Source organism: Ixodes scapularis, unplaced genomic scaffold (assembly GCF_016920785.2).
Source record: "Ixodes scapularis isolate PalLabHiFi unplaced genomic scaffold, ASM1692078v2 PGA_scaffold4__175_contigs__length_147842914, whole genome shotgun sequence".
Taxonomy (NCBI): domain Eukaryota; kingdom Metazoa; phylum Arthropoda; class Arachnida; order Ixodida; family Ixodidae; genus Ixodes; species Ixodes scapularis.
In genome coordinates, this window is record NW_024609879.1 from 1,694,348 (window position 1) to 1,708,881 (window position 14,534).

Sequence of the window (14,534 nt, forward strand, 5' to 3'; positions counted from 1 at the left end):
CTCGCGTTTAAATTTGTTCTATAATTATGTGTTTTTTCCTAAGTGTTTTTGCTGAATATATGTAGTGCCTTCGTGATCTCTAATTGTATAATTTTTTATATATGTAATATATGTAATATCTGTAGAGTGTCTTTGCTCAATATATCTATATGCCTTCGTGATCTTTAATTGGATAATTTTCTGCGGAGGAGGGAGCTGGTCAAGCTGATTTTTCAGCTTTTTTTCCTCAACCTCTCCATCGCTTTGATGGGAAATGAAGGCATTATTGAGTTGACTGTGGCTCTAGTGTTAGGTGAAGCAGACTATACGACTTAAAACACAGGCAGGGTGTACAGTTGGGTGAGTCTGTGCGTAATAGTAAAAGAAAACAAATAAAAATGACACTACTTGAAGAGATGACGTGATGGGCAGACAAGGCGTGCGCATTACGTCATTGTTAGTGCCTAAAGCAGCAAAAGCGCCAAGCTCGACGGGACTACTGGTGGCAGACGCTCGCGTCTTGACGTCTGGGCACTAGTATCGCTCTTTGTTATGAGACAAAATACGGTGGCGGCAACAATGACGCGGAGGCGCTGAGTGGATCCACGAGAGGTGACCTTTAAGGCCTCGTCTTTCAGGTAGCATTGAGCGGTCTCTTACTTGAGATCGCCGTCCTCATCCAGCTTGTTGGCTTCGTGACCGGATACCCTCGCGTGCGTCGGGGTCTCTGCGTCCGCCGGGAGAGAGCCCATCTGGCTCGGGATGCCTTCCAGGGCGGCAAGGGGCCTCTGGGGCAGCAGCAGCGCCCCCTTGGAAATGTCCTCTTCTGGCAGAGTGTCCCCGGCCAGCGGTTGGCCTCCCATCAGGCGGATGATGATTCCCACTAGGCTCCTGGGGGAGAATAGAACGAAGCTCAGAGAAGGGTAGTGGCGCAGTAAGCTAGCTGGGCGAGCTGGTAGACACGATGAGAAAAACAGCGAACACGAACAAAAACACACAAAAAAATAAACGCCTGGCATGCATTAAGTATTCTTGCTTGGCGTCTTCGTCATTGTGCGCTGTTTTCTTGTAATGTTTTGAGGATAGCTGCGCTTACATATTGTGGGGAAGGCAGTGGTATAAAAAAGATTGTTTCGTATGTTGTTTTGCAATGACGTTGCACGGATAAACTTGCTACGAATTTTGTGACGCGATGGCACGACTATCGTCATGCCTAGCAGAACTGAAAGAAAGCCTTTCCAAAGCTCTGCGGGGAGCAAGTCGTCCGCTTCTTGCGCAAAAGTTGCGGTGACGTCACATTGACGCCGAGATCTGAGGGGCTTTGATTGAAAGAGTAGTGAATAGACATCGATGCTAGATGCCTCGAGGTCTACCCGCTATTTTTTTCAATCAGCCAATAAGAGCTCGGCATTCTGATATTATCGCAACCCCTGTGCAAGAAGCAGACAAACTTTCGCTCCGCATAGCTCTCGAGCAAAAGTTGAACGCGAAGTTAGCGTCTCCTGTGCCCGCTATGTGTCGTATAGACCCCGCTATGTGTCGTCTCTCTTTCCTCTGAATCACGAGTTTGTCTTTTCGACTTCTGCCATAGCCTCCCGTATACTCATAAAGCCTGGCAGTTCGACGACGGAGCCATAGAGTGCTCGGTCGCAGAGTTGGATCTAGAGGATCTGATAGCACAGAACATTTCTCGGGGAACCTGGACGTCAGCGCACAGCGTTTGCAGCAGCGAGGATCCAAAACATGATTTTCAAACCCAACGAGAAAAGAACCGGTAGGCCCAGCAACGCGAGAAGCACGAGCGGATATTTCATCGCTCTGGACAAGAAGCGTGTTTCGGCGCCTCGCCGCAGCGGGGCGCCCATCACGTGGCTCTCATAAGAAGGGCTTCACCCTATGCCTACCGAAGACAACATAGATTTAATAAAGTCATTGGGTTTTAGAGACAGCGAAGGAAGAGTGGATTTCAAGACAGTAGAGATTACCAAGCAAAAATTAAGTGAATGGTGGCGGAAAGCGGGAGAAAACTAGGTATTTTCTTATTAACTAATGGCAAGGGTATTTTATAGCCTGACTTTCTTTGCAGTGCGGAGTGAATATAGATTTCACAATTAAATATTCTAAGCTTAAATGGTAAAACAAAATGGCTAGGTGGCGTAAGCTACCGCCCGATCCAAAGGGCTCAGCCGGATTCATCCATCCATCCATCCCTCTATCCATCGATCATCTCATCCGTTGTCTGCCGCTCTACCTTTTCAATTTAGGCGGCCGCTTCTCATGGCAATCAGCCAGGCTTTGTCAGTATAAAGGAGACTATGCTGCAGCAGAATCTTCCACTATATGTATGAGCCACGGTGTCAGATACCTTTTAGGTGAGGACACACAGCATGGTTTAAGCTGCGACGGGATTGCCGAGATAAAATCTATTGTCGCGTGCCTGAGTAGCCAATGCCGACAAGATCTCCACCGGCAAGACGGCGAAGCTAATAAACAACGACACAGGTAAAAAAAAACAAAAAAACGTCTCATTGCCATGGCACCTGGGCACGTGCGCTTTCCACTCAGCGCGTCGGCTTTGATCACGACGAACTTTGACTTGAACACTGCATCAGAGATCTCTCCGGTTCAAGGCGTTCATAAAACTGCTCTTGTCGCCGTTGAGGCACGAAACTACGGTCAATAACGAAGTTGTGTTTAAGCAACATAGGTAGCGCAAGTGCCAAGTTCTGCACGACGCGGCACACCCAGAAATTGATTTTAGTTAGTTAGTCAACTTACCATAATGATTATTCCCTCCTCTAATGTCCGCCGAGCCTGATTTATACATAGAGAAGACGACACTCGTCTAACTCTCATCCTCTTGCAAAAAATATATTCGAATTAAAATAAAACACCCTGTGTATTACGTTTTATTGTACTTGTTTCTCTATACGGCTTCTACATTCACATTCCAACCGAACACAAAAAAACAATCGCGACAATTTAATGAATGAGGCACACTTGCAACCTAAAACGGCACACTGCGTTGCGGTGTTCTAATTGTCTTAGAGGTGCGTGCAATGGATGACAAAATATATGGCACATCTATTCTGGACACCGTGTCCTTACTACTGCCGCGTGCATGATCGAGAATATAGCTTCTCGATTCATCTAGAAGATTCCCGGAGCATAAGAGATAAGGAGGCCCGAATGACCTTGTCTAGTCAGTCTCGCTTTAGCTCTTTCCCAAACATTCTAGGTCGAGTATTCGAGACGACGAGCATAGCAGATAAAGAGCCCGAGCGCGTATTGCCGATTCATTCACTGATTCTCTCTCGCGGTTGCCAGCTGTTACGCCGACAGGCCGTCACTTGCTGCTGCCGCCGTCAGCGCTCGCTGTTGCCCTCTTGACGTTTGCTCTCTTTTCATTTCAGGCTCAAGTTTGCACCCATTAAATGTTTAGTTCATTTCGTTTTCTACTGCCTCATCGTGTGTAATTCGTGACAATATCAATAGGCGTGAATTAAAGTAGCGATGTGCGCGAGTTAGTTTATGCTCACGGGAGGAATGCACAAGACAGAAAAAAAAGACGCGAGACTAATGAAAGAGGAGCAGACAGGACAGCGTTCGCTGCATCTGCTTCTTTTTAAGCTGTGCCACGTCTTCTTTTCTGCGCTGTGCACCTATCTCATTCCCAGGCATAGTTTCCTTCATACGAGTAAAGTTAACTCTAATTTCTACTCATGCTGCACTCAAATTAGACGAGCGTGCCACTTTATCGACTCACTTGGAGCAGTGGAGGCCCAGCCAGATGACGTAGAAGAAGCCGAAGAAGGAGAAGCGGAACAGGCCCATGAGGAGTTCTCCCAGGCTCTTTCGACGAAGCGCCTGGAACTGGCGCTTCAGGTAGGAGGGCCGCAGTACCGACAGCAGTGCCCCTATAGCGTCCCGCAGCAGCCAGAAGCCCTGCTTCAGTGGCTCCATCGGACCCCTGCAGCAGTTTCGCACCATGTTTTTGTGCAGTAGCACGCTCTCAATCAGCTTGACAGTCAGGTTGATTGACCTTTTTGCTTCGTTCTGTGAAGTCGGGCACTTTCAGTGACTTACAGCTATGTAGAATAATCATATCTGTTTCAATTATGAAGACCCTACATTTACAGGACGTCATCAGAAAAGACATTCCTTGCTGTGCTAATCAAAAAAGAGTGCTTGATATAAATCTCAAATTTGCTGTCACATACCTTGAATGGTCCAGGGGACAGATGGTCCAAAAATGGCAGTTTCGTGACGATATTTGCACTCGCATTGATATTGAGTATAACGGAAGTTTCTCTAACAAATTACTGTTTTCACACTAGTTTAATTGTCAGCCCACTGTTTCATATTTAGGATTTACCATTCGAACATAACAACGGTTCAATTGGAAGAGCCACTAACTAGAGTGCTACCATTCTGAAAGATAAAAAGAGAGATTGCTGAAATATGATAAATACCACATACTGTATTTACTCGCAGAATGAACGCCTTTTTTTTCCTAAAAATCGATGCAAAGTGGGGGGGGGGGGGGGGGCGTTCATTATGCGAAGTAAAATTACCTTTTATCCTGAAATATCGACGTAATTTCTTATCTCTTTGCGCGCGGAGCCCGACCCGGTAACGAAACTGGGTTGTGCAAAAAAGAAAAAAGAAAAAAAAAAGCTCCTCTTTGTTTTCTTTTTCTCTTAGTTCCTTGGGTAGCTCTTTTTTTTTTTGCCGCCTTTCGCAAGCTGTTTTGTTTATCTTTCCGCTTATTATTCATATCTCCTTGAGCGCGACGCGCGACCCCCCCCCCCCCCCCCCCCCCGTAACCAAACTGCGCTGTGCAAAAAAAAAAAGGCAGAAAAAAAGCTCCTCTTCGTTTTTGTTTTCTCTTAGTCCGTGTTTTTTTTTTTCTTTTTGTCGCTTTTCGCAAGCTGCTTCGTTTTCTCAGAGGGCTTCTCCGCTTCTCTTTCTTACCTTCTCGCGCGCGTCGCTTGCGCGCGGCGCGCGACACCAAAGTTCAGACTGCTCTGTGCAAAAAAAAAAAAAAAAGAAGCTCCTCTTCATGTTTGTTTTTCTTGCTTTCGTTGGATCTTTTCGAATTTTTTTAACGCCTTTCGCAAGGCGTTTTCTTCGACTTATCCTGGTTCAGCGACCTCGCCGAACCAGGATAAAAAAAAAGTGCGTTCATTTCGCGCGCGTGGGGGGGGGGGGGGGGGGGGGTTCAAAATTTTGACGTCCGAGTTGGGGGTGCGTTTAATACGCGGGTGAAAAAAAAGTCGAAATTTCGAGAGCCGACTTGGGGGATGTGTTCATTACGCGAGTGCGTTCATTGTGCGAGTAAATATATATTATTTCATATATAATGTAAAATGCTTTCAGTGGAAGAGGCATGAACACGTGCATCTACGCAGTCTCCTGCAAGTGAAATGCTAGCTCAATTTAAACTGTTGCACCAGCTACTTTGACAACGCAATACACTACAAGAAAACAGAATGCTGTAACGACAAAATTGTAGGCACACGTGCACGTAGGAAAGCTTCTGATTCAGTTGCGTCGCATATGTGTGCACTTCCGCCGCACTTCAGTTATTACGCTTATGTAAAGTGCGTAACATTGAAATTGACAATTATTTCATGACCCCTTTATATTTGAACCTAGCGTTCGTTTGAGGGCTCACGCTGAAAACAATCTCGGCACCGTTGTATAATAATAAACGCTAAAATATTTATTTAATTAATTAATCAGTGGCATAACTGGTTATTCAGTCATTCGTTTTTTTAAAATTCGAATAAACCGGTAAATTAAGTCCACTCTTATCTAAAAACCCTATTTTGCTGATGGCTCCAGTTTTCACCATACGTTCTAGCAAAATTTGTTCTTCCAGGTAGCGAAAGCAGGTACATAAAAATGGTTTGTGATTTTTACTGTGCACTGGTGTAAGCAGTGGCGAACTTAATAATTGGCAGGGTAGGCATCTGCGAATGGCTAGCGAATCGAGCTATGGAGGCGGAAAATATTTCAGCATGAGATCGAAATATACGGAGGAACACGCTCAGCAGTATGATCAAGAGAATGGACGAGACACTGACTAGTGGGTGACAAGAACATAGTGATAGAACAAGGCACTTTAAACAAAATTGCATTTCACTCATTGGCGTTCGCTTTGCGCTCGGCGTTAAAACAGTAAAAACTCTGGGGCAATGCCCAGCGGATAGAATCTCAAGATGTTGGTACTTCCTTGTTCTGTTTGTTTTTCTTATTATTCCTCCGTCTCTGGAATATTATGGGTGTAATTCACAAGCTCGCCTGTGCTTCTCCCTTATCTTCAATAGAAACTCCTTCGGTTGTTCGCCGGACATTCGCTACACGGAGTTCAGTCTTCAGACGGGCTAGAACGGCTGTCAACACTTCCGGGCCGACCCACTCATCATTTCGGCGAAAAACCTAAAGATTCTGAGCACGCCTAGGAGATGTGAAAGTTCTTGAGAAGTGCGAAGGAGATTAACATGCTCCATTCGAACGTTAACATTGCACTTCGCATGTTTCTCTGCACGCCCGTGGGAAACTGCAGGACCGAACAACCCTCCTCCCGCGTGAAGCGCGTGAAAAATTATTTGCGATCTAGGATGACAGAGCACAAACAACGTTTTTGCGCTGCTCGCCACCAAGTCTTAAACCTCTGCACTTGTTGCGTTTCGATAATGCCATAAGCCCTTTTAACTTGGTGCTCGCATAAGGTGAGCCTGCATTTTGGAGTTCCGAATGTATTGTGTAATGGCACTATGAAAGTGGCTTTTGGTAGCCCCTCTAAATATCCTTAAAGACTGGAGTAAAGAATAATGTCCGCATGTATGTTCGCGGTGGTGGAAGTGCTAGGAGCAGGCCGCCATTTATAAAGTCGTCGAGGGCGGCAAAATGACAAGTCCGCTTTCGGGTGCAAGGTCGCCAGCACCTAAATAGCGCAGTCTACTCACGGAGGCCTCGACTCCTCTGCTCCCAGAAACGTGTAAGGTTCGGCCTTCGCTGGAGGTTCCTCGGTGTCTTCGTTGGATATGCTGCTTGCATGCTGCATCTGAAGAAGTAAGGACGGTGCACTGGGCTAAGTCTACAGCAGTCGTGGCATGGCTTCGCTTTGCTGAACAAAAGCGCATGGAGTTCTACAAGATCGGAATAGGCACTGCATAAACATCCAAGACTTCTGAAATTTCGATTATTTTTGAACTCTAGCAGAATCCCCTGCCTTGAATTACAAAGGAAGAACCGCTTCATCCATCCCAGCGTTGTTTTAATAGAGCAACGCAGAAGACCGCAGAATTTGTTAACAATAAGGCGCACATTTGACGAATGTTGAGATCATAGTTGTTCGACAATGTATAGCAGAGACCTGTAGACTTTCGCGTATATCCTGGGAAAACTGTTTGCCTTGGAGTAATTCAGAATACTACTAGAATCCTAAGAGCCTACTTTTACAATTCCTTTTGAAATCATGCCTCTTTGGGAGCTCTCCTTCAACCCATCTTTGAAACAAATGCTGCCCATCGGGCGCTAGGTGTTATTTCGAGAATAACGCGTGAATTTCCTTCGTCACATTGTATATTCATTTTGTAGTTTTTATTGGTACGTACCAAGCTTAAATTTAGTTCTGTTGTTTGGAATTGTATTGGTAGTGCAAACCCGGAAAAATTCGGAAACGTGCAGAAAAGTTTTTTCCCGTATTATTTATGATCGCTACATTGGCCGCAGTATTTATTATGAGTTTAGCAGGCTTTTACGACGATGTGGTTGTACTGCACGAAGCTTTAGAAGACTTGAGCGAGATCTAATATTCTTGTATAATTGCGTTCATGGTCGCACTGATTGTTCAACCCTCCCATCAGCTATTAATATATATGTACCGCGAGTGCTTTTAAAAATGAATCCTTCTCAGTTAAAAAAAAAAAAATCAACCTTTCCAGTCAAAGGAAAACCATCCAACGTTTGTATAACACGTTCAACACAACCAGCATCGACATTTTCAACTCAACTGTTCAAGCGTTTAGGCATGAAATGGCTGATATTTAACTGTTACCTATTTCCTGTTCCCCCATAACTTTGTTGCAAGTGGCACAGATTCGTCGTGTGTGCTTCTTTTGACTATGTGCATCATTAGTTAGGCTACTCACCATTCATGAGCACGGAAAATAAACAAATGAACGAAACGACATAATGTTTTACGAGAAAACATGCCATTTTTAAATTTATACATTTTTTGTGATCGGATAAATTTTATGTCCATGCTCATTTTTTCAATCCTCTAAAGTTCCCTACATGCGTGTTATATGACCTTTCTGATAAAATGTTGCTACAACGACCTGACTGTTAATGCCTTTAACTATGCATTTAGTGAGCGGTCTGTCATATTACGGAACGCTTTCAAAGCTTTTCTGCGAACCGCAAGTCACCCACCTCAAATATTGCATCTTCGCAGAAGTTCACAAATGCTTCTAGTTTCTCCTTGTCTCCTCCCTCGGTGACAATGCTATAGAAGAAGGCCCGCTTTGATTCCTGACACAAAAAGACAGGCATCAAGCAGAAATAATGAGCACACAAATGCCAGTAAGAAGCAAAAAAGAACAACAAAAAACAGCGCCGAAAAATACAGGGATTAAGACGAAGGGGAAGAGGACAAGGCGCCCTTTCAACTAACGTTTATTGGAAATAACATGTTGATATAGTCACCAGAAAAGCGAATGTTTTATTCTTATCTCCTCAGTCAGCGTTTCAGAAATTAAAACTAATTTTTAGATGATAAGGACATGTCACTTATGCATTCGTTCTAGTTGGTCCAAAATTCAAATGCCTCATGCAATTCTCCCTACGCTTTGTCTTTGTATCTAGCCAAAATTGTAGTGTCATTGCCTTCAATGACACTAAAAGTGGGACTAGATGCAAAGATAAACTGTCGAGAGAATCGCATGAGGAATTTAAAGTTAGGAACATGGAGAAAAAATGCCTAAGTAAAACGTCCTTATCATTATCTACATATGAGTTTCAATTTCTGAAACGCGGGTTGAGGAGATAAGGATGAAGAATTTGTTTTCTTGGTGGCTATATTAACATGGTACCGTATTTACTCGCACAATGAACGCACTCGCGTAATGAACGCACCCCCCAAAGTCGGCTCTCAAAATTTCGACTTTTTTTTCACCCGCGTATTAAACGCACCCCCTACTTGGACGTCAAAATTTTGACCCCCTCCCCCCATGCGCGCGAAATGAACCACTTTTTTATCCTGGTGCAGCGAGATCGCGAATGCATGGGCAGCGCGGGCGAACAAAACGCCTTGCAAAAGGCGTTAAAAAATCGAAAAGATCCAACGGAAGCAAAAAAAAAGAAAAAAATGGAGAGGAGCTTTTATTTTTTTTTTTTGCACAGAGCAGTCTGGACTTTGATGTCGCGCGCCGCGCGCAAGCGACGAGAGGAAGGAGGTGAGAAAGGGAAGCGGAGAAGCCCTCTAAGCAAACGAAGCAACTTGCGAAAGGCGGCAAAAAGAAGAAAAAACCCACTAAACTAAGAAAAAAACAAACAAACAAAAAAACAACAAAAAGGTGCTTTTTTTTTCTTTGCACAGCGCAGTGTGGTTAGGGGAGGGGGGGGGGGGGGGGTCGCGCGCCGCGCGCAAGGAGATAAGAAAGATAAGCGGAGAAGCCCTGGCCTAAGCAAACGAAACAGCTTGCGAAAGACCGCAAAAAAGAGAACAACCCAAGGAAGAGAAAAAGGAAACAAAGACGTTAGAGTGCACCTTGTCGTGACTCCTTTCGTCTTAGTCCCTGTATTTTCGGCGCTGTTTTTCCCTTTGCAATGAGCCAACTAAGCCAGTTCACCACTTTACGCCAGTACGAAGTGACAGTTTTAAGAAAACAAAACACAGCTAATCAATATTTCTAAAAAAGCTGTTGGTAATGAATGTCTTATGATTTCTGCAAACGCGCTACAATGTACCCCTTTCTTTTTTGTGAGAAGCACATTGGCTGATTTGCAACGAAGTATATCTCTGAAATCTTCCTCTTCATCTTTGTTTCATTGCAAGATGGTAATATGTCACCAGAGCTAAATTCAACTCCTTGCCTCTCCACAGCTTTCATCAAATGTGAAGTATTCCATATTTCAACCAACATCTTACCTTTATTTGAGGTTTTTCCCATTGGTCAATTGTGGACTCCTTGATTTCAAAGTAAACTCTTTCAATCCTTTTGCTGCCACCTGAAACGTTGTGGAAGAGAATGCAGTTACTTCTCTCGTATATAATATAAGCAAGCTAAAACGAAGACACGTAAGTGACGCGTTAATAGTAACGATTTACTTCAAGCTAGTTACTTTTTACTATAACAAGTAGCCTGTTTAGTAAATTTTTTGAGAAAAAGAATGAGTAACGTACTTTGCTACTTTTAAAAGGACACTGAACCACGAAATGTTTTAGAACGCAGCTCTTAGGCGCCCGTTTCCGTCTTGAGCGGCGTCGGCGTCGGCGTAACCGCGCGCGTTGCATTATAGTTATAGCAATCAGTATTTATATATACATTATTTACATATCAAGTACAGATCGCTGTCACAACCTTCGGAACCTAGCCGCTCAACTTGCTCGCGAACCTTTTCTCTCGTGTCGTCCTCTTCTTTCCTGCCTTTCAAGAGCTGGCGCGATGACCGCTACACTACCCCCCTTCTAGTCGATTTGACGATTGAAGGTAAAAAAATGAACTTTGCGGTGCGTTGATATGAACACTTTATGGCGAACTCCACGGGCGTTTTGGAGCGCGCCGAGATCAGTTGACCAGATCCAAACGGGAGCACACGATCCGAATGGAGTCGCGCCGCCTACGGACCCCCAGTGGAACATGACCGCTGCTCCGGGATTGGTGGATGCCTTCCCGTCAGTCAACTGCCCGGGAATCCCCTTTCCGCGGCTGCCGCGGTCGTTTCGAAGATGTTTTCGCAATGGCGGCGCTAACACGTGTTCGACGCACGAGCGGTAGGAATGGCTCAGGCGCTTCTAGTAAAGATTGCCGGAATGCTCGTAGCGCGGCAAATACCTTCTCTTCTCCTTGCTGGAAAACGAACCGGCGGGGGTAAGCAAGCGGCCATTACGAATTCTTCTGGAGGGGTATGTTGCACGTTTTCGACTTCCAGGAGACTAGGGAGAAGGAAGTGACGTCAACAACGCAGCAAATGCAGATTGGATGTTGATTTTGTTTTCTTCTGTCAACATCCAATCTGCGTTTGCTCTAGTCGTTGACGTCACTTCCTTCTCCCAAGTGTCCTGGGAGTCCAAAACGTGCAACATAGCCCCCCTGGTGTCGAGACAATCTAGGAGCTCAGCCCGCGACGTGCTTCTTCTTGTTCTGAGGCGAGATGGGCGAGATCAGGCGAGATGCCCCACGATAAAGGAAGTCACGTGTGTGCGCCGAGGGCTGGCCCGGCTGGCTTCCGGTGGAATCCGCCGAAATCGTGGGAGCAACTTTTCTCGGATCCAGATCGAGATCTGGAGCGGGAGCTAATCCAAAACGACCAGTGAAACACGTCGGTCTCGATCCCGATCGCCCAGTGAAATAGACTCGCTCCAGAAAAGTCGACCCCGGCGCGCTCCAAAACGAAGAGTGGAATTCGCCATTAGTATCTAGGGGCTCCTGACGTGACGGTTGGATTTGCGCGGGCTTCAGCCTGTCTATTGATACATTCTCTGTTTTCCCGTTTAACAGTATTTGGAAGTATTTCGGCGTCCTCTTCAAAACCGGAAATGGATCATCGTAGGGTGGTTGAAGGCAGCGGCGTAGAGCGTCCTTTCTGACGAAAACGTGTGTGGTTGTTAATAGTTCACGGCTGACAAAAACAGGGCGTGCCGATGACGGCCTTGTAGGTGTGGGGCGAAGTTGTGACAAAGCATCTCTGAGACGGTGAACGTAGTCGGATGGATCGGGGATTAACTTCAAACAACGTCTTAAACTTCATTTTTGGCCTATGGTTTACAGTCTTTCGAGCGTCTAAAAAGTTGAAGAGCTGATGGGGTCTGAAATGATGAAGGGTCTGAAGGGTTTGCAGGACTGAATGGGTTTGAAGGACCTAGGGGTATGAAGAGCTGAAGGAGTTTGAAGGGATGGAAGGGTAGAATAGCCAATCAGAGCTGAGGGGTCCCATAACCTATTGGGGCTGAAGGGTTCTTTTCAATTGGTTATTATTTTTCTGCAAGTCGTAATCAAGATATGAAATAAACGGAACAAGTATGAATACTATTACAATTTTGGAGCGTTCTTGTTTCAGCTGTAACAGATAGTGAAAAGATTAAGAAGCAGTGGCTCACCCATAATCTCAATGCGTCCCAAGAATGGCTCAAAATAGTTCAACACGCTGCTAGCGGTCTCCAGGAAACGGTGAAGCCTGTGAGATTATACATTGCAGATCATATTATGCGCACTGATTTGCTACATAATCATGCATAAAGCCACTATTCAATGAACTCCTTGCAAAAATCCCGTAAGTATGTTTACAATATAAGCAATCGATAGAGAATAAGAGTACAGTGGGTGATAAGACCGCTGTTTTTGTAGAAAAAAAGTGCAATCTTAGAAAACAACATCTCGCCTTGTCAGGGTCAATATTTTAATAAAACATTGTTCAGTTTGGTAGGCCAATTAAGGGATAAACCTATTGCCTGCCTACTTATAACTGCCCATTTGAAACAGCGGAAACCAGTCCATATTGAAACAGTCAGTAAATCAAATCGGTTATGTTTTGGACCTCTAATGAAGGAGAATGTTACACCTAAGTTTCAGGATGATGCAGAATACACTGCATAATTTGAGCTCTACACAGAGAGCAAGAAGAAAAAAAGAAAAAAAAGCTGGAACTGAGAAAAGTCAGTGGAATCGAGATGTAAGAAAAAATATCCAAGCTTCGTACAACATTGTTTCATATCCCACAAACATATAAGCCCGTAAAAACTACACAAGGTTGTCAACAATTAGTGTAGAACATTCGAAGCATTACAAAAATAACAAAAAAAATGGGAGATTACCTTGGGTCGTTCGGCATGTGTTCAGAAAGGTTTGTCAATAGTACAGCCACATTAAATCCTGGGGGGAGGGGGGTAACAAACTGTAACTTTTTCGCATAATATTTTGTAACATTGAAAACAACAATTTATTACGACAGATTTACTTCTTACAGTACTTCACTTTAAGTGTGTCAACTAATTACGTTGGTGTAAAGCTTGATTCGAGTACTCTCTTGAGTAATATAAACCGAAAGATCCGATGTGGCCTTTTTCTCCGTCTATGGTCTCCACAAGCGCTATAATCCCTCAGCATGTCAAATAGTCAAAAGTATGGGTTCTTAACTTAAAATTCCACTCCTAGTGAAACCACCATCTCCCTCGAAAACTGGCAGGTACGCCAAAGAAGCCTCGAAGGACTGTTTAAGCTTATATTGAAATTACAGTCAGTGCGTAGGCAAGCGAATGGAAGTTTACCATGATGAATATCACCCGAGAAAGGGGGCAGAAAGAGGACTTTCTTTTACAGTATAAGAGAAAGCAACAGGGATAGACAGCTTCTCTAACTCAGCTAATAATTTTATTCGACCAACCTCTTTATATACCACCATACCGCTACAACCGCCACAAAACCACCGAACATTATGTTTTGTGGGTTGTGCGTACAACGCTCAGCCACATAACAAAAGAAACTGAGCCCACCTACAAAGCACAACCACCTTTTGATTTTGACAAAAAACAAACAAACAAAAAACTGCAGTAGAGCTAGAGGTTACAAAAGTATACAACGATGATGAGCATACACATACACATACACATACTGACATACACACACAAAGTTATAGCTTTGATGAGTTTAGACGAAAAGCGTCTGAACTCTTATGTCAAAAGACAAAAAACAGAAAGAAATAACCGTGACACACAACCAAGGTTGCACCATTGACACATCATATGCAAAATTATCTTCTTAATAAAGACTTGACTGCACAAAACCTTTTTCCATTTAGGACAAAGCATGAAGGAAGTCGACCAACAAAAACAAAATTTAACCTAACTAAAAAAAAGAAGAAAACAAGTCATTTATAAGGGAGGCATAAATACTCATGTTTGACCCGAACATCGCACCACCACTTCTACTATAGGGGAAAGACCATCAAAGGGACGAGCAAAACACTTGCAAATAAGGGACAACCAAAACAATGCGCAACTTGAGTTGAATTTTTTTTTTAATTGCCACCAAGCTGCATAGAGGCCTCAGTGATACAGTTTCCTATTGTTCTTATCCAAATTCTCTCTCCTGCAATTCTCTTCATGCTATGTACCTTTTGGTGAACTATTTCCGTTCCTAACCATTGTGCACTACACCTATTGCATTCGTCCACTTGGTTGGCTAACTTCGATTTGCAGCATTAATCGTTACGTTTTTTTTTTGTGTTCCGTTAACCTGTAATTGATACACCTTGAAATCTGGCCTACATGCTTAAAATTACAAGCGAAAGGTACCCCAAAACCACTCCATATTTGCAGGAAC

General features: G+C 44.1%; 1 protein-coding gene across 1 annotated transcript in view; it reads right to left on the bottom strand.

Annotated features, from left to right (window-relative positions):
* The window catches only part of LOC8026823 (ryanodine receptor), a 561,398-nt gene that overhangs the window by 52,519 nt on the left and 494,345 nt on the right, over positions 1–14,534 (bottom strand). The window contains exons 105-111 of the mRNA XM_040217827.3: positions 13,028–13,085; positions 12,314–12,390; positions 10,142–10,221; positions 8,425–8,523; positions 6,954–7,051; positions 3,746–3,949; positions 640–870 (exon numbers count right to left, since the gene is read on the bottom strand). Coding sequence (XP_040073761.2) covers positions 640–870; positions 3,746–3,949; positions 6,954–7,051; positions 8,425–8,523; positions 10,142–10,221; positions 12,314–12,390; positions 13,028–13,085 — 847 coding nt within the window. The remainder of the gene's footprint in view (positions 1–639; positions 871–3,745; positions 3,950–6,953; positions 7,052–8,424; positions 8,524–10,141; positions 10,222–12,313; positions 12,391–13,027; positions 13,086–14,534) is intronic.